Genomic DNA, 14,182 nt, shown 5'->3' on the forward strand with positions numbered 1-14,182 from the left:
CGGTCCCGCGCGGCCGCGCTGCGCAGTGACTCCGCAGCGGGCGGAGCGCCGTGGGCCGCGTCCTCCCGAGCAGTGGCTGTGGTGGTGGTGGTGGCGGCGGCGGCAGCCTCAGCTCCTGCTCCCCGTGCCGCCGGCCCCAGCGCTGTCTCCAGGGCCCCCTAGGGCCCCCGGGCCCTCGAGCCCGGTGCGCGCCCTTGCGTCCCGCCGGCCCCCTCCCCCGGCTGGGCCCGGGGGAGGGTGGCGCCGTGAGAGAGCGGGGACCGGGCTCTCCTGCCCGTTCCCCTGCCCCTGGGCCGCCAGGATGGAGGCGGGGTCGGGGCCCCCGGGCGGCCCGGGATCGGAGAGCCCAAATCGGGCCGTGGAGTACCTGCTGGAGCTGAACAATATCATCGAGAGCCAGCAGCAGCTGCTGGAGACCCAGCGGCGGCGCATCGAGGAGCTGGAGGGCCAGCTGGACCAGCTCACCCAGGAGAACCGCGACCTGCGAGAGGAGAGCCAGCTGCACCGCGGGGAGCTGCACCGGGACCCCCACGGCGCGCGGGATAGCCCGGGCCGCGAGAGCCAGTACCAGAACCTGCGCGAGACCCAGTTCCACCACCGCGAGCTGCGGGAGAGCCAGTTCCACCAGGCGGCCCGGGACGTAGGCTACCCGAACCGGGAAGGTGCCTACCAGAATCGGGAGGCTGTGTATCGGGACAAGGAGCGGGACGCCTCCTACCCGCTCCAGGACACTGCCGGTTACACAGCCCGCGAGCGCGACGTGGCCCAGTGCCACCTGCACCACGAGAACCCAGCCCTGGGTCGCGAGCGTGGCGGGCGGGAGGCCGGGCCGGCGCACCCCGGCCGCGAGAAGGAAGCCGGCTATTCGGCGGCGGTGGGCGTGGGGCCGCGGCCACCGCGGGAGCGGGGCCAGCTGAGCCGTGGCGCATCCAGGAGCTCCAGTCCCGGCGCCGGCGGAGGCCACAGCACCAGTACCAGCACCAGCCCGGCCACGACCCTCCAGAGAAAGTAAGGAATGTGTGTTTGTACCCCGGCTCTTCCCTCTAGATCCCTCTCCAACTTGTCCGGCTGATAGAGTAAGAAGCCAGTGTCTGATTCCATGTCTTCCTCTCCTGTCCCAACCCGCCAGGATAAGCTAGGTCCCCCTCATCCAGCCGACACCCCTTCCCTGGCCACCCCAGACTGGGTTGGCCAGATGAGTGCAGGCGCCTCCCCCGCCTCCACTTCTTCAACCCCTAGCTGCATCCTTGCTAAAAGATGGGTTTTCATTTATTTATTTATTTTGGATATGCTGGTTGGAATTTTTATGGTCGGTGAGGGTGTCTACTCAGAGCCCCAGGGGAGAGAAAGCCCCCCTACCCCGCCTTTTCCCCCCTTTTTCTTTTTTTCTTTTTGCCTGATCTTTTCTCCTCTGGCCGCCTCAGCTCCATCCTTTACCAGAGAGGCAGGTGGGGACCAGAATGGCTGCTGGAGGCTGAGACATCTCTCTGAGGGGAACTGCAGCACATTCTGGCCGGGGGGGAGCAAAGATGGGGGAGCAAAGATGGAGGCCAGGCCCTTGGCTAGTTCCTCAAAGTCCACCCCCTTTCCACCCTTCAAGAAAAACAACACCCATTTAAAGAGCCCTACCGGGAAGGGAAGTCTAGATCTCCCCTCTGCTGGATCCGTTCCAGTTCCTGCGCTGGGGTCTTGTGTCTATTTGGGACACCTTGGCACTATGTCTTGGGTTGGTGGGAAATGGGCTTGGGTCCACTTTTTCTGTGCAGACACCATGGTGAGCCAATTGGGATAAATGTATCGGGCTGAGAGAGTCAAGGGCGTGCAGGCTCGCGGCTGCCCTAAAGGCTCCCCTTATTTCTTTTCTGCCGTATTCGAAGGAACACTGAGCTGGGAGTTGGGAGACCTGAGTTCCCCTTCCAGCTCTGCTGCAGATTGGCTTTGTGACCTTGACTGAGTCTCTTTCTCTCTTAAGCCGTCAGTTCCCTCGTATCTCTTTAAACGGCCAGGTCTGTCTTGAATGCTCTTGAAGTACCCCTCCAGCTCAGATTTGATGGTTCTGTGTTTAATCCAGCCACACTACAGAGCAAGTCTGAAGTCCTGTAGCGAATGGACAAGCTTCCCCCTCCTCTCACTGCTCAGCTGGTCCTACCATGTGCCACAACCAGTGGAGTGTCTCTTGGAGGCTGGGCTGGGGGTGGGGAAACCTTCTGCCTCAGGAAATCTGCCGGGAGACAGCTCTCTGCAACTCCCCCGTGGTGAGGCAGCAGGCTGGGGTGCTGGGTTGAGATGGCTGGGCCCCAGGAGCAGCAGCTGTAGCTTGAGGGCTCGGCTGGGCTCCACTGCAGCGCACCCTAAGCTGAGTTTTAGTGTAGACTGGCCCGAGGAGTCTGGGGCAAAGGAAATGGGCTTTCCTGCCCAGGCAGGGCTGCTGTGAGCTCAGTCTGGGAGGACTGACTGTGTGCCTCGGGGTGTCACACTGGAAGAGAGACACAGGTAGACCAAGGTCCATTCAGGAGAGGGCTGTGGTGGGCCAGGGGCAGAGGAAGACTGCATGGGGCATGGTGGTCTTCGAGCTTGGCTGCAGAAGAGTTTTCTAGAGGGGTCAGACCTGTGACAGAGGGAGCAGACTCAATTATGTGTGGCTTCAGGGAGCAGAACCCAGAACAGTGGGAACATTTAGGTTCAGTTAGGAAGAACTTTCTAACCTGGACTTCTGGTGGTGTAGTGGACTGCCTCGAGAGGTAGAAGTGGGAGCTGGTTGGACCTGGAGCTCTCAGTGGAGCCCGGGTGGAGTCTGGGAGATCTGGAGGAAGCGTGATTCCTGAGTCAGGTAGAAAGCCCAGGGAAATGACCTGGGTGGTCCCCACATATGGGATTCCATGACTCTGGCTCTCCATCCTGCAGACATTGGTCTGAATCAGTTGGCTGGCTGGATGCCTGCTTGCTCCTGAGCTCCATGTTTCTGCCGTCCGTGCAGGCCTACGTCTTGGTCCTTCCCTCTTTTTGTGAACCCCCAAGGTTGCTTGTTGCATTTCCTTGCTTCGTATTTCCTACTGGATTAATAAAGGGGTTTAGGTAGTGCTTTAAGCTCCTCTCCTGGCCATATATTAACTATTCGCACACCCATTATTACCTCTTTTGGACTTCACAACAAGCCTTGTGCACTGAGTGCTGGCAACTGCATTTTTAGAGATGGGGAAACTGAGGCTCCAAGATGAAGGGACCTAGCTCAGGGTTACCCTACTAGTTGCTAATGGAGCTGGGACTAGAACCCAAGTCTTCCTGTCTCCCAGGCCTGTTATTTTTTCCCTAGAGCTCTCCAACCCACAGGAGTGTCTTGGCCTCAGGAGCTGCACTGGCACTGAGCTGGGAGAGACCAGGAGAGCCTTAGGTCTCTAAAGGATTAGAGCAGGAGACACGTCTGGGATGAGTGGGGAGTTGACGGCGCAGGGAAGAAGGCTCTGTCTCCCTCCTTTCCACTCTCCCTCCTGGCCTGCCATCAGGAGGGCCTGTTGATGCAGTAGCCATTGCTGTCATTGCTGCTGCTGCAAGCGATTCCCCTGCTAGGCCTGTTCTGGGTTTGTAAGGAGTGGGTGAGAAGCCGCTGGAAGCGAGGGCAGGCAGGGTGGGAGTTTAGCAGCAGAGGCTGCAGCATTGGGGGAGGCTAGGTAGAGCGGGTACAGGCTGGGCGCTCCTGGTCCCCAGGCTCCCCCTGGTGGAGGAAGAGGGCAGAGTGGCACCTGGGCCAAGCTGGGGCTTGTTGGGCCCCCCCCCCCCGCCCCCTCGCTGTGCCCAGGGACTGTCTTTAGTTTTCCCACTGATCCCATGCTTCTGTCACCACGATCCACATTTTACAGCACAAGAAACTGGGGGATCAGAGAAGTGAAGCCCACCAGAGGTTACGTTACTAATAAGACAGACTCCCAATCCCGTGAACTTTCCCTCTACTGCATTGGACATCAGCTGTCATGCCCACCCCCATCCATGTCATCCACGCAGGCTTCCCATATCCTCCTGCACCATCCCCTCTGGACAGGTTCCAGGACGCCAGTATCCCTTCTGCTGTGCTCTGGGTGTGGCCTTTCTAGTGCAGATAGAGTGAGATGCGTCCCTGTCTCCTTTTGGTGATGGGTCCTCTGTATGCAAATGATTTGTTTGCTTGCTTTCTAGTAGTCGTTGGTACTGACTAATGCTCAGGTCTTTTTAGCTGGAATTGACCACATACCCACCCCTAGCCCGGCTGATTAGAGAACAGCTCTGCTTTTGTTGTTGATCTTGGCTTGGCCCCCTTGCAGTTCTGCCACCTAGAATGATTTATAGGAGTGCTAGGGGCCACTGCTGAGTTGCTCCACGCTGAAGAGCTGCGTTTCCCACGCTTTTTGCATGGGCCCAGCTCTGGCTCTGCTGTAGGCGGTGGTGGGCTGAAGCTGGTATGGTGGCAACTCTCCTTCCTCTACCCCCACCCCCACCCACCCCACAAGCTGGCTTACATTTGGAGATAGCAACTAGAGGGGCTGGCCTGGTGTGTGTGTGTGTGTGTGTGTGTGTGTGTGTGTGTGTGTGTGGTGTGTGTGTGTGTGTGTGTGTGGTGTGTGTGTGTGTGCGTGTGTGTGTACGTTTGGTTTTGTTTCGTTTTTGAGACAGGGTCTTGCTCTGTCTCTCAGGCTGGAGTGCAGTGTTGCGAACATAGCTCACTCAAGTGAGCTCAGGAGTTCAAGGCTGCAGTGAGCAATGATTGCAAAAAAAGAACACCAGACTGGACCTTCCACTTGCTATCCTCCCAATTTTTTTTTTTTTTTTAAGCAGAGATGGGGTCTCTCTGTGTTGCCCAGGCTGGTCTCAAACTCCTGGGCTCAAGCGATCTTCCTTGGCCTCCCAAAGTGCTGAGCCACCATGCCCGGCCTAACCTGGTATTCTTGACAGCCAGGGCAATGTATGGTCTACCACATGCTGTCCTCTGCTTGCGGTGGGAAGTCTGCTTGCCCCACGCAGGGGCTAAGGCCACTGAGAGACAGCGCGTGAGAGAGTGAGCCCAGGAAGAGGCTCAGGGGAAGTCTCTCCTATGGGGTCTTGGGTACTTTTCCCAGGGGGTGTCTCTCCTTCCCAGGAGGGAAAACCATTTATCTTCCCTCCCACTGTGTTGTGAGCATTATCTTGGTGTGGGAGGAAACGATAATGTTGAATTTAATGAGAATGTGAGTCTTGCTTCTCTATCTAGATTTGGGGCAAGAATGGGGTTGTTGTCATCCACAAACATTTTTTGGCTGTGTGCACAGTGCAGGAGGGGCCACCAGGCTGAGCAAACACCGAGCTGTTAGGGCTTGCAGAACCCTCGCTCCCCTCCGTCCAGGGAGACAGGGTTGCAGGCCTACTAGCCCTGCCATAGAGACAGTGCTCAGGGCAGAATGAGTGGCAGGAGTGGTGAGGAGTGGGAGTTCTCAGAGGAAGGAGGGATCAGGGCAGGCCAGGCTGCTGGTTGAGTAGCTGGGTGGCGGGTAAGGGATGGAGATATGGAAGGAATGTGAGTGGTCCCTTCGTGGAGGTGGCAGCCGGGAGGAAGACATCAGACCAGACTTGCTGCCTGCCCTTTCCTCCTCTGTCCTACCCCTTTCTCTGAATTTGCTGGGTGCAGAGTAAAGGCTTGGAGCATGGGGAAGAGGCCACACGTGTGCCGAGTGAGTCTCAGCCTCCTGTGTGCCAGGCCCCATGCTACGTGGCTTTATGTAATAATAGCTAGCATTTTTTCACTGCTCTTACTGTGTGCTAAGCACTATTTGTTCTAAGCGCTTCCCATGTATTAATTCATTCAATCTCCACATGAATCCTCTCGTGTAGATATTGTTATTAACTCCGTTTTACAGATGAGGAAACTGAGGCCCAGAAAGGATGGATAGCCTACCCAGGGTCACTCAGTGAATAAGTGGCAGAACTGTGAAGGAGCTGGGGAAACCCAGGGAGTTGCGCTCCAGGGTCTGCAGTGTTCTAACCCACCCTGGAGCACTACTTCTTATCTCATTTGCACAGAGCCCCTGCCAGATAAGTGTTTGTTTTGTTTATTGGTTTTTTTGATACAGAGTTTCACTCTTGTCACCCAGGCTGGAGTGCAAAGGTGTGATCTTGGCTCACCGCAATTTACGCCTCCCGGGTTCAAGGGATTCTCCTGCCTCAGCCTCCTGAGTAGCTGGGATTACAGGCATGCGCCACCACGCCCAGCTAACTGTATTTTTAATAGAGATGGGGTTTCACCATGTTGGTTAGGCTGGTCTTGAACTCCTGACCTTAGGTGATCCACCCGCCTCGGCCTCACAAAGTGCTGGGATTACAGGCATGAGCCACTGCGCCCGGCCTAACCTCTTGTCTTTTTACAGACCATGCTCCAGCCAGACTGACCCGTGTGTCCCCATGGTTAGCCCACTTGGGCCTTCTGCTGGCTTCTAGATCTTTGCTCATGTTGTTCCCTTCTCTTGGGCTGCTGTGCCCAGTTCCTAGGCTGGACTCAGCTGTCACCTCTCCCCTGTCTGTTTGCTAGTGTGTCTCAATGCTTGCTCTATCCTTGACTCTCTCAATGAGCACTCTGCCCCTTTTTATTCCTTTGTGGTTATTTACATCTCGTGTCCCCTCTGTTAGATTGACAGCCCCTTCAGATTTAGATTTAACTGACTTATACTGAAGTGCATGTTGTGTGTTAGGTTCTGTGTTAGGAGCTGTGATGAGTGAAGGGGCTATAAACTTGAAAACACATAGCACAGCACATAGTAGCTACTTAATAAATGCTGAGTAGACAAATGAATGTCTGATTGAGTCCTGCTGAACTGATGGCCAAAGGTACCTAATTTTTTCTTCCTTCCAGGAATCCTGTAGTGAGAAATGACAACTGCAGAATTCTCTTGGGGTAGGCATGGGAGCTCCCAGCACTTTGGGAGGTCAAGTGGGAGGATGGCTTGAGCCAAGGAGGTTGAGTTTACAGTGAGCTATGATTGTGCCACTGCACTCCAGCCTGGGCAACAAATCGAGATCCCATCCCTAAAGAAAAAAACAATTATTTTGGCTTTTCTGTGGCTTTTTTCTCCTGCTTCCTGGAGCCATTTTGGCCTTTGCTGTCTCTTCTCACACTCACCTGCCCCCCAATTCATAGAACATCAAGGTAGCCGAGTTGGATGAGACTTTGGAGACATTTAGACCAATCTGCTGATCATTATCTCTCCCTACCATGTCAGGCCGTGGTCACGACTGGAGCAAAGAGGCCTGCACAGGACCTGTGTGCAGTTCACCCAGCCCAGTGGGAAGTTGCTTATTTATCCATCAAATCTTTCTTGAGCTCAGATCCTGAGCTGGACATAATATCTTAGGGTTGACAAAAGACTTGGTCCCTCTGCCTCACTCACTGGCGTGTTCCCTGGCAGAATCATAAACATTGCTCATGGGGAAGAATGCGTAGTAAGTGACTGACTTCCTCTTTTGGGGAAGCTCATTTAGGGCAAGATAATTTGCCAGTTACTACAACTTCCTCATGGTATTTGGTTTCTCTCCAAGTCTGCATTTTGGAAGCATTTACACACAGAAGACCATTCCCCAGTGCTTAGTAGCTGAAGCTCTCTGGGACCTTAGCATTCAGGGAAAGTGTGGTGCCGTGGAAAGACTTTGTGCAACCCTAGGCAAATCACTTCGCTTTCAGAGCCTCAGTTTTCTCAGGTAGTAAATAGGAATAAAACAACTGTATTTTCTGATGTATGAGATTCATGTTGCCCACCCCCCATTCCCCAATAAAAATTGTATCAGATATTTTCTTGGCTGCCTGGCATACCTGTACATCAAGGTCCTGATCAGGCTGGAAAGCTGGGAATGTTAAATATTACATGAGACTGCTCTGCCCCCTAGAGGTGGAATGTAGCAAACACACAACAATGCAAAGACAGACGCATAGCATCTCTTCCAAAACAAAGATGGCAAGCCAGAGCTACAAATCTGATCAGGATTATTCCTCTAACATTTTAGATGTAAATGTGTCACTATCATCACCTGATAGGTACCATTTCACTAATGTTCCACTAGTGCATTTCTTTGGAGTGATGTGATTTTTATACCTTTTTAAAGGAGTGATATGACTGCATATCCAGGCCCTGTGATTTCCTACTGGATTCTAGGATACAGCATACTGTATTCACCTGAATAAAGCCAATATTTTCCTTTATATAACCACTTTAGAATTATTGCCATTATATTTGTGATGAAAAGTACCTAACTTGGCACTTCCCCCACATTGTCTTACAAATCTGGGAGGCATCTCACACAACTGTACATCTGATATGCCAGCCAATTCACAAACAACTCATCTCATTGTGATTGTTGGGAAAATTAAATACAATCACGTAGATGAAGCGCTGAGCACACGGTATGTGTTTACTCAGCGATAAGCATTATTATTAATAATGACTCTGTAAAGCTCTGTGTTGTGGGAGGACAGGAGGAGAAGCCACGTGGCAGCCTACCACATTTCTGAGAGAGAGGTCAGTCCAGTGAATATTGCATGCCAGGCAGAGAAGTCCATGGTTAGTATTGATACAGTTCCTGGCTTCAAGGCGCTCATAATTGGGTGGAGAAGGTGGTGGTGGAAATAGACTATTGCAATGTGCTATTTAGTGTGTTATGCCAGAGGGAAGCACAGGGGGCTCAAAGGAGGGACATCAACCCAGACTGTCAGGGAAGGCTTACTGGAGGAGGCGACACCTGAGCTGAGACTTGAAGGATGAGTTGGAGTTAGCTAGGTGAAGAGGGACAGCATGTGGGTTGGGGGGCAAAGGGGAGGTTAAGGCAGAGGGGCCAGCATGAGCAAATGCACAGAGGTATGGGCCCAGCAGGATATGTGTGCGGGGAGGTCTTTTGTTTTTTTTTTGAGTTCAGTACAAACTAGAGCACAAACTGGGAGGCTCAGAGGGGAGTCTGGAGGGTCACCCGGCTCACATCATGACACTTCACTAGCAGTGCCAGGAGCTTTCTGCTGTTTTGTTTTTGTTTTGAGATGGAGTTTTGCTCTTTTGCCCAGGCTGGAGTGAAGTGGTGCAATCTCGGCTCACTGCAACCTCTGCTCCCTGGGTTCAAGTGATTCTCCTGCCTCAGCCTCCCGAGTAGCTGGGATTATAGATGCCTGCCGCCACACTTGGCTAATTTTTGTATTTTTAGTAGAGACAGAGTTTCGCCATGTTGGCCAGGCTGGTCTCGAACTCCTGACCTCAGGTGAGCTACCCTCTTCGGCCTCCCAAAATACTAGGATTACAGGCGTGAGCCACGTGCTAGGCCAAACAGTGTTTTAAACTGGAGGGAGAGGCGCCTATTGTGCGGTGTGAGAGGAAATGTCAAGAGCCATGTTTTAGAGAGATCCCATTAGAGGGCAGTTTGGAAGATAGATTGGAGGGCATCCAGGGAGGAGGCTGGTGCAGCAGTCTAGATGAGAGATGATCAGACCTGTCCTTGGGCAGTGGGAGTAGAGATAACCTATATGGGGAGAAAGATGATGATGGGGGAGCGCAGCCTGCTGTGGAAGCTGAGGAGTGGCAGCATTCATGACCGGTAGGGTTTTAATAATACCAGTGTAGAAGTCAAGAGACTACAAGCTAGAAGGACTCTGACAAATTGTCCAACTGAAGCTGTTCATTTTACAGATGAGAAGACTGGGGCCCAGAGAGAGAAAGGACTTGTATAAGGCCAGTCAGGGTGTGAGCAGAAAAGAGAGCACATGCCTGTAATCCCAGCACTTTGGGAGGCCGAGGCGAGCAGATCACAAAGTCAGGAGATCGTGGCAACTCTGGCCAACATGGTGAAACTCCGTCTCTACTCAAAATACAAAAATTAGCTGGATGTGGTGATGTGTGCCTGTAATCCCAGCTACTCGGGAGGCTGAGGCAGAAGAATCGCCTGAGCCCGGGAGGCAGAGGTTGCAGTGAGCCGAGATTGTGCCACTGCACTCCAGCCTGGCAACAGAGTGAGACCTCATCTCAAAAAAAAAAAAAAAAGAGTCACCCTAGTATGAATGCCAATGTTCAGAGCATCTTTTCTTAAATGTGGTATTTCCTGCCTTTAAATCCTGTGCAAGTTGCAGGGATTATTATCTTTGTGTCCCACAGATGAGAAAACTGGGTTCAAAAGGAGGTTAGGTGATTTGCTGGGGAGAAAGCGATGAAGGGGCATCATCTAAGGGGCTCTTGCTTTGATGGCAGACAGACCCGCTGCTCTGTTCCAACCTCTCTGAAATCAAATCTTAAATCATAGCTGGGGAATGAACCCAGGGTTCTCTTTTTCCCCCTAGCCCAGGCCTAGCCTTGTTTCTGCTGCTTTTTGCCTTACATGGCTTCATTTACAATAACTGAGGCAGCTCAGAGGCAGTTTCTGGCCTGACAGCCAGGCCTGTCATTCCCCTTTTTCTGTTTCCATGGAAGAGGGTGGAACTGTGTCTGTCTTTAGTATTTCCCCATTACCTAGTCAGGGCAACTCTGCCCTGGGTGTCTGTTTTGAGGCCCGATGGTATGATACACAAAGAATGAGCTCTGGACACAGACAGACCTGGGTTTGAATCTATGCTCCACCCCAACCCATGGGATGGCCTCAGCTAGGTCATTTTACCTTTTCTGAACTTTCGTTTTTCTGGAAAATGGAAGAACAGTGCCGATTTCTCAAGATTTTTTGTTGGTTGGTTTGTTGTTTACTTGTTTTGAGACAGGGTCTCTATCAGCCAGGCTGGAGAATGATGGTGCAATCACAGCTCACTGCAGCCATGACATCCTCAGGTGATCCTCCTACCTCAGCCTCGCAAGTAGCTTGGACCACAGGCATGCACTACCATGACCAGCTAACTTTTTTTTTGTAGAGACAAGAGTCTCTTTATGTTGCTTGTGCTGATCTTGAACTCTTAGGCTCAGGCGATCCTCCCACTTTGGCCTCTTAAAGTGGAGGGATTACAGGCATGAGCCACTGTGCCTGGCATAGTTCCCAAGGTTAGCCAAGATAATTTGAATGGCATTCCCTGATACTTGTAGGTGCTCAGTAAATAGTCATTTTTCTTCTCTTTCATGAAATCTCCCATGGACGATGACGTAACGAATCAAAGCTTTGCTTCCCTTGAAAACTGGTAGATTTCCTCTTTCCTAATGTGAGGCTGTCATAGCTCACCGTATCTTCCTTTTTGCCTTAGCCACCAGTTAATTTGAAGCATAGCTCTAGCATCTTTGTTGATTTCCTTTTCGGAGTTCTTATTTTCTAGTTCAATTTCTATTCTGTGTTCTCGGAGTAAGCACTCTCAAATCCTCTGTGACTCAGGCAGGTATAAATAACTAAGGGGTGTAAGTAGTTGAATGAATGTAAGGCTGAAGAGGCTGGACTGCCCATGATGGGATTTGAACAGGACCAGAGGATGGAACAGGCTGGGGCAGCCAAGACAGTTATCTGCGTGGATGGCTATGAGGAGCCAAGGGGTTACTTAGGAGAGGCCAGCCCTTCACCTGCCTCTCTTACTCCTGTTTTCAAAAGAAGCATAGATTGGAGAACAGGACCTTGTGTCACCAGAATCATCAGCTTCCCCATTTTGTATTTCCAGTGTGGAAGACAGAGCTCTAAAGAAAGAGAAGGGGCTTGTTTTGAGAAATTAAATCAAAGCAATGCACATACACAATTTTTAAAAGGCAAAATCGTATACAAGGACTCATGTAGTAAAAAGCTGATATCTTCCTATCCCCTGCTTCTCAGCCCCAGAAGCAACCACTTTTCCCATTTAGTTCTTCTGGTGGTAACTTCACATCTCTAAGTAACATACTTGAATGGTTATTTCCTATTTATCAACTTTAAACATCATCTAGACTTTTTCCTACTATGACAAATAATTTAGCTTATTTACAACAGCTGACTCTTTCTTAACACCCCCCCTCCCAGGTTTTTTTCTTTTTTGAGACAGTCTCGCCCAGTGGTCCAGGCTGGAGTGCAGTGGTGTGATCACAGCTCACTATAACCTCAAACTCCTGAACTCAAGCAATCTTCCTGCCCCAGCCTCCCGAGTAGTTGGGACCACAGGTGCATTACATCTGGCTAATTTTTAATTTTTTTTTTGTACAGACGGAGTCTCGCTATGTTGCCCAGGCAGGTCTGGAACTCCTAGGCTCAAGTGATCCTCATCCCTTGGCCTTCCAAAGTGCTGAGATTGCAGGGATGAGCCACCACGCTCAGCCCCTCCCAGATTTTGAGTTTTATTACTGTTTGGACTCCTCTATTAATTACCTTTATAACTTTATTAAGTACTATTTTAAACTGCAACTTCTTATTTCGTCAGTTTTCCACAGCATCTCTTGACCACACACTTTGTAAAACATAGTTATTACTGCCATCATTCCCCCCATCTCTGCTTCCCCTCTTCCACCCCCCCCAGTCTCTATGTTCTGTATTTGTGTATTTAGCAAGGTTGATTACATTGGCATTCTATTCTGTAAAAATAATTATGCCTTTAAGTGCTTTACCTAGAAAGACTGATTACAAAAATTACTGGCAGTACACTGTTTCTGTGATTATGACTGTGTCACTGTTAGTCATCGTAGGGCCAAATAGTGTACTGTAATTATACCTCATTACTCACAGTTGCACAACCTTTGTGCTCCCAGGATTGTTTTAAAATTTCATACTGAAGTATAACATGAATACAGAAAAGTGCTCATATCGGAAGTGATGTGACCATGTCACAAAAGTGATACCGTCACTTTTTACAAACCAAATACCTAGGTAACCAGCACTCAGAATAAAGTCTGTTTTTTAATTTACCCTTGTGGTACTCAGGGAGCCCTTTCAGTTTGAAGGACTGAAGGACTATGTCTCTTCATTTTTTCTTTGTTTATTTTTTGAGATGGAGTCTCACTGTGTCCCCCAGGCTGGAGTGCAGTGGCGTGATCTCAGCTCACTGCAACCTCCGCCTTCTGGGTTCAAGAGATTCTCGTGCCTCAGCCTCCTGAGTAGCTGGGATTACAAGCGTATGCCACCATGCCCGGCTAATTTTTGTATATTTAGTAGAGATGGGGCTTCACCATATTGGTCAGGCTGGTCTCGAACTCCTGACCTCAGGTGATCCACCCACCTTGGCCTCCCAAAGTGCTGGGATTTCAGGTGTGAGCCACCATGCTGGGCCTTTTTTTTTTTCCTTCTTTTCTTTTGATACAGCCTCACTCTCCGTCGCACAGGCTGGAGTGCAGTGGGGTCAACCTCTGCCTGCTGGATTCAAGTGATTTTCCTGCCTCAGCCCCCAGAGTAGCTGGGATTACAGGTGTGTGCCACGACATGTGGCTAATTTTTGTATTTTTAGTGGAGACAGAGTTTCACCATGAGACTACATGAGACCACATGCCTGAAGTCTCAGCTTCCCATGTTGGCCAGGCTCGTGTCAAACCCCTGACATCAAGTGATCCACCCGCCTTGGCCTCCCTAAGTGCTGGGATTACAGGTGCCAGCCACTGTGCCTGGCCTTCTTATGTTACTTCTTTAATCATTTCCTTCCCTTCATTTGCTCTGTTTTCTTGTTTGGGAATGTCTGTCCATTGGGTGTTGAACTTCCTGTAGTCTGTTGATCCTGTAGGCTGCTTACCTTTTCTCTCATACTTTCTATTTTATGGTATGTGAATGAGTTAACAGAATGTTTGGGTGAGCCAGGCATGGTGACTCATGTCTGTAGTCCCAGCACTTTGGGAGGCTGAGGCAGGAGGATTGCTTGAGCCCAGAAGGTTCGAGACCAGCCTGGGCAATATGATGACATGATGAAACCCTGTCTCTCTAAAAAAAAAAAAAAAAAAAAGTGTGACTGAGCTGTGAGCTGTCTTTGTATCCAGGCTTGTTGTCCATTCACTGGCTTCATTTTGGTTATGGCGGGGTCCTGGGAGAGAGAGGAGATAAACATTTATGCCCTTGAGATGGAAACTAAGGCAAAAGCTACTTTAAAAAATGGTTGTTTTAGGCCGGATGCGGTGGCTCACGCCTACAATCCCAACACTTTGGGAGGCCAAGGCAGGTGGATCACGAGGTCAAGAGATCGAGACCATCCTGGTCAACATAGTGAAACCCCGTCTCTAAAAATACGAAAATTAGCTGGGCATGGTGGCGCACGCCTGTAGTCCCAGCTACTCAGGAGGCTGAGGCAGGAGAATTGCCTGAACCCAGGAGG

At 51.0% G+C, this 14,182-nt stretch overlaps 1 protein-coding gene across 1 annotated transcript in view; it reads left to right on the plus strand.

The window, feature by feature from the left end:
• The first annotated feature begins 76 nt into the window (after nucleotides 1-76).
• LOC119469387 (IQ motif and SEC7 domain-containing protein 2-like) overlaps nucleotides 77-14,182 on the plus strand; it is a 35,146-nt gene continuing 21,040 nt past the window's right edge. The window contains exon 1 of the mRNA XM_037734591.1: nucleotides 77-1,008. Coding sequence (XP_037590519.1) covers nucleotides 302-1,008 — 707 coding nt within the window. The 5' untranslated portion in view covers nucleotides 77-301. The remainder of the gene's footprint in view (nucleotides 1,009-14,182) is intronic.

Source organism: Cebus imitator, unplaced genomic scaffold (genome assembly GCF_001604975.1).
Source record: "Cebus imitator isolate Cc_AM_T3 unplaced genomic scaffold, Cebus_imitator-1.0 Scaffold640, whole genome shotgun sequence".
NCBI lineage: Eukaryota > Metazoa > Chordata > Mammalia > Primates > Cebidae > Cebus > Cebus imitator.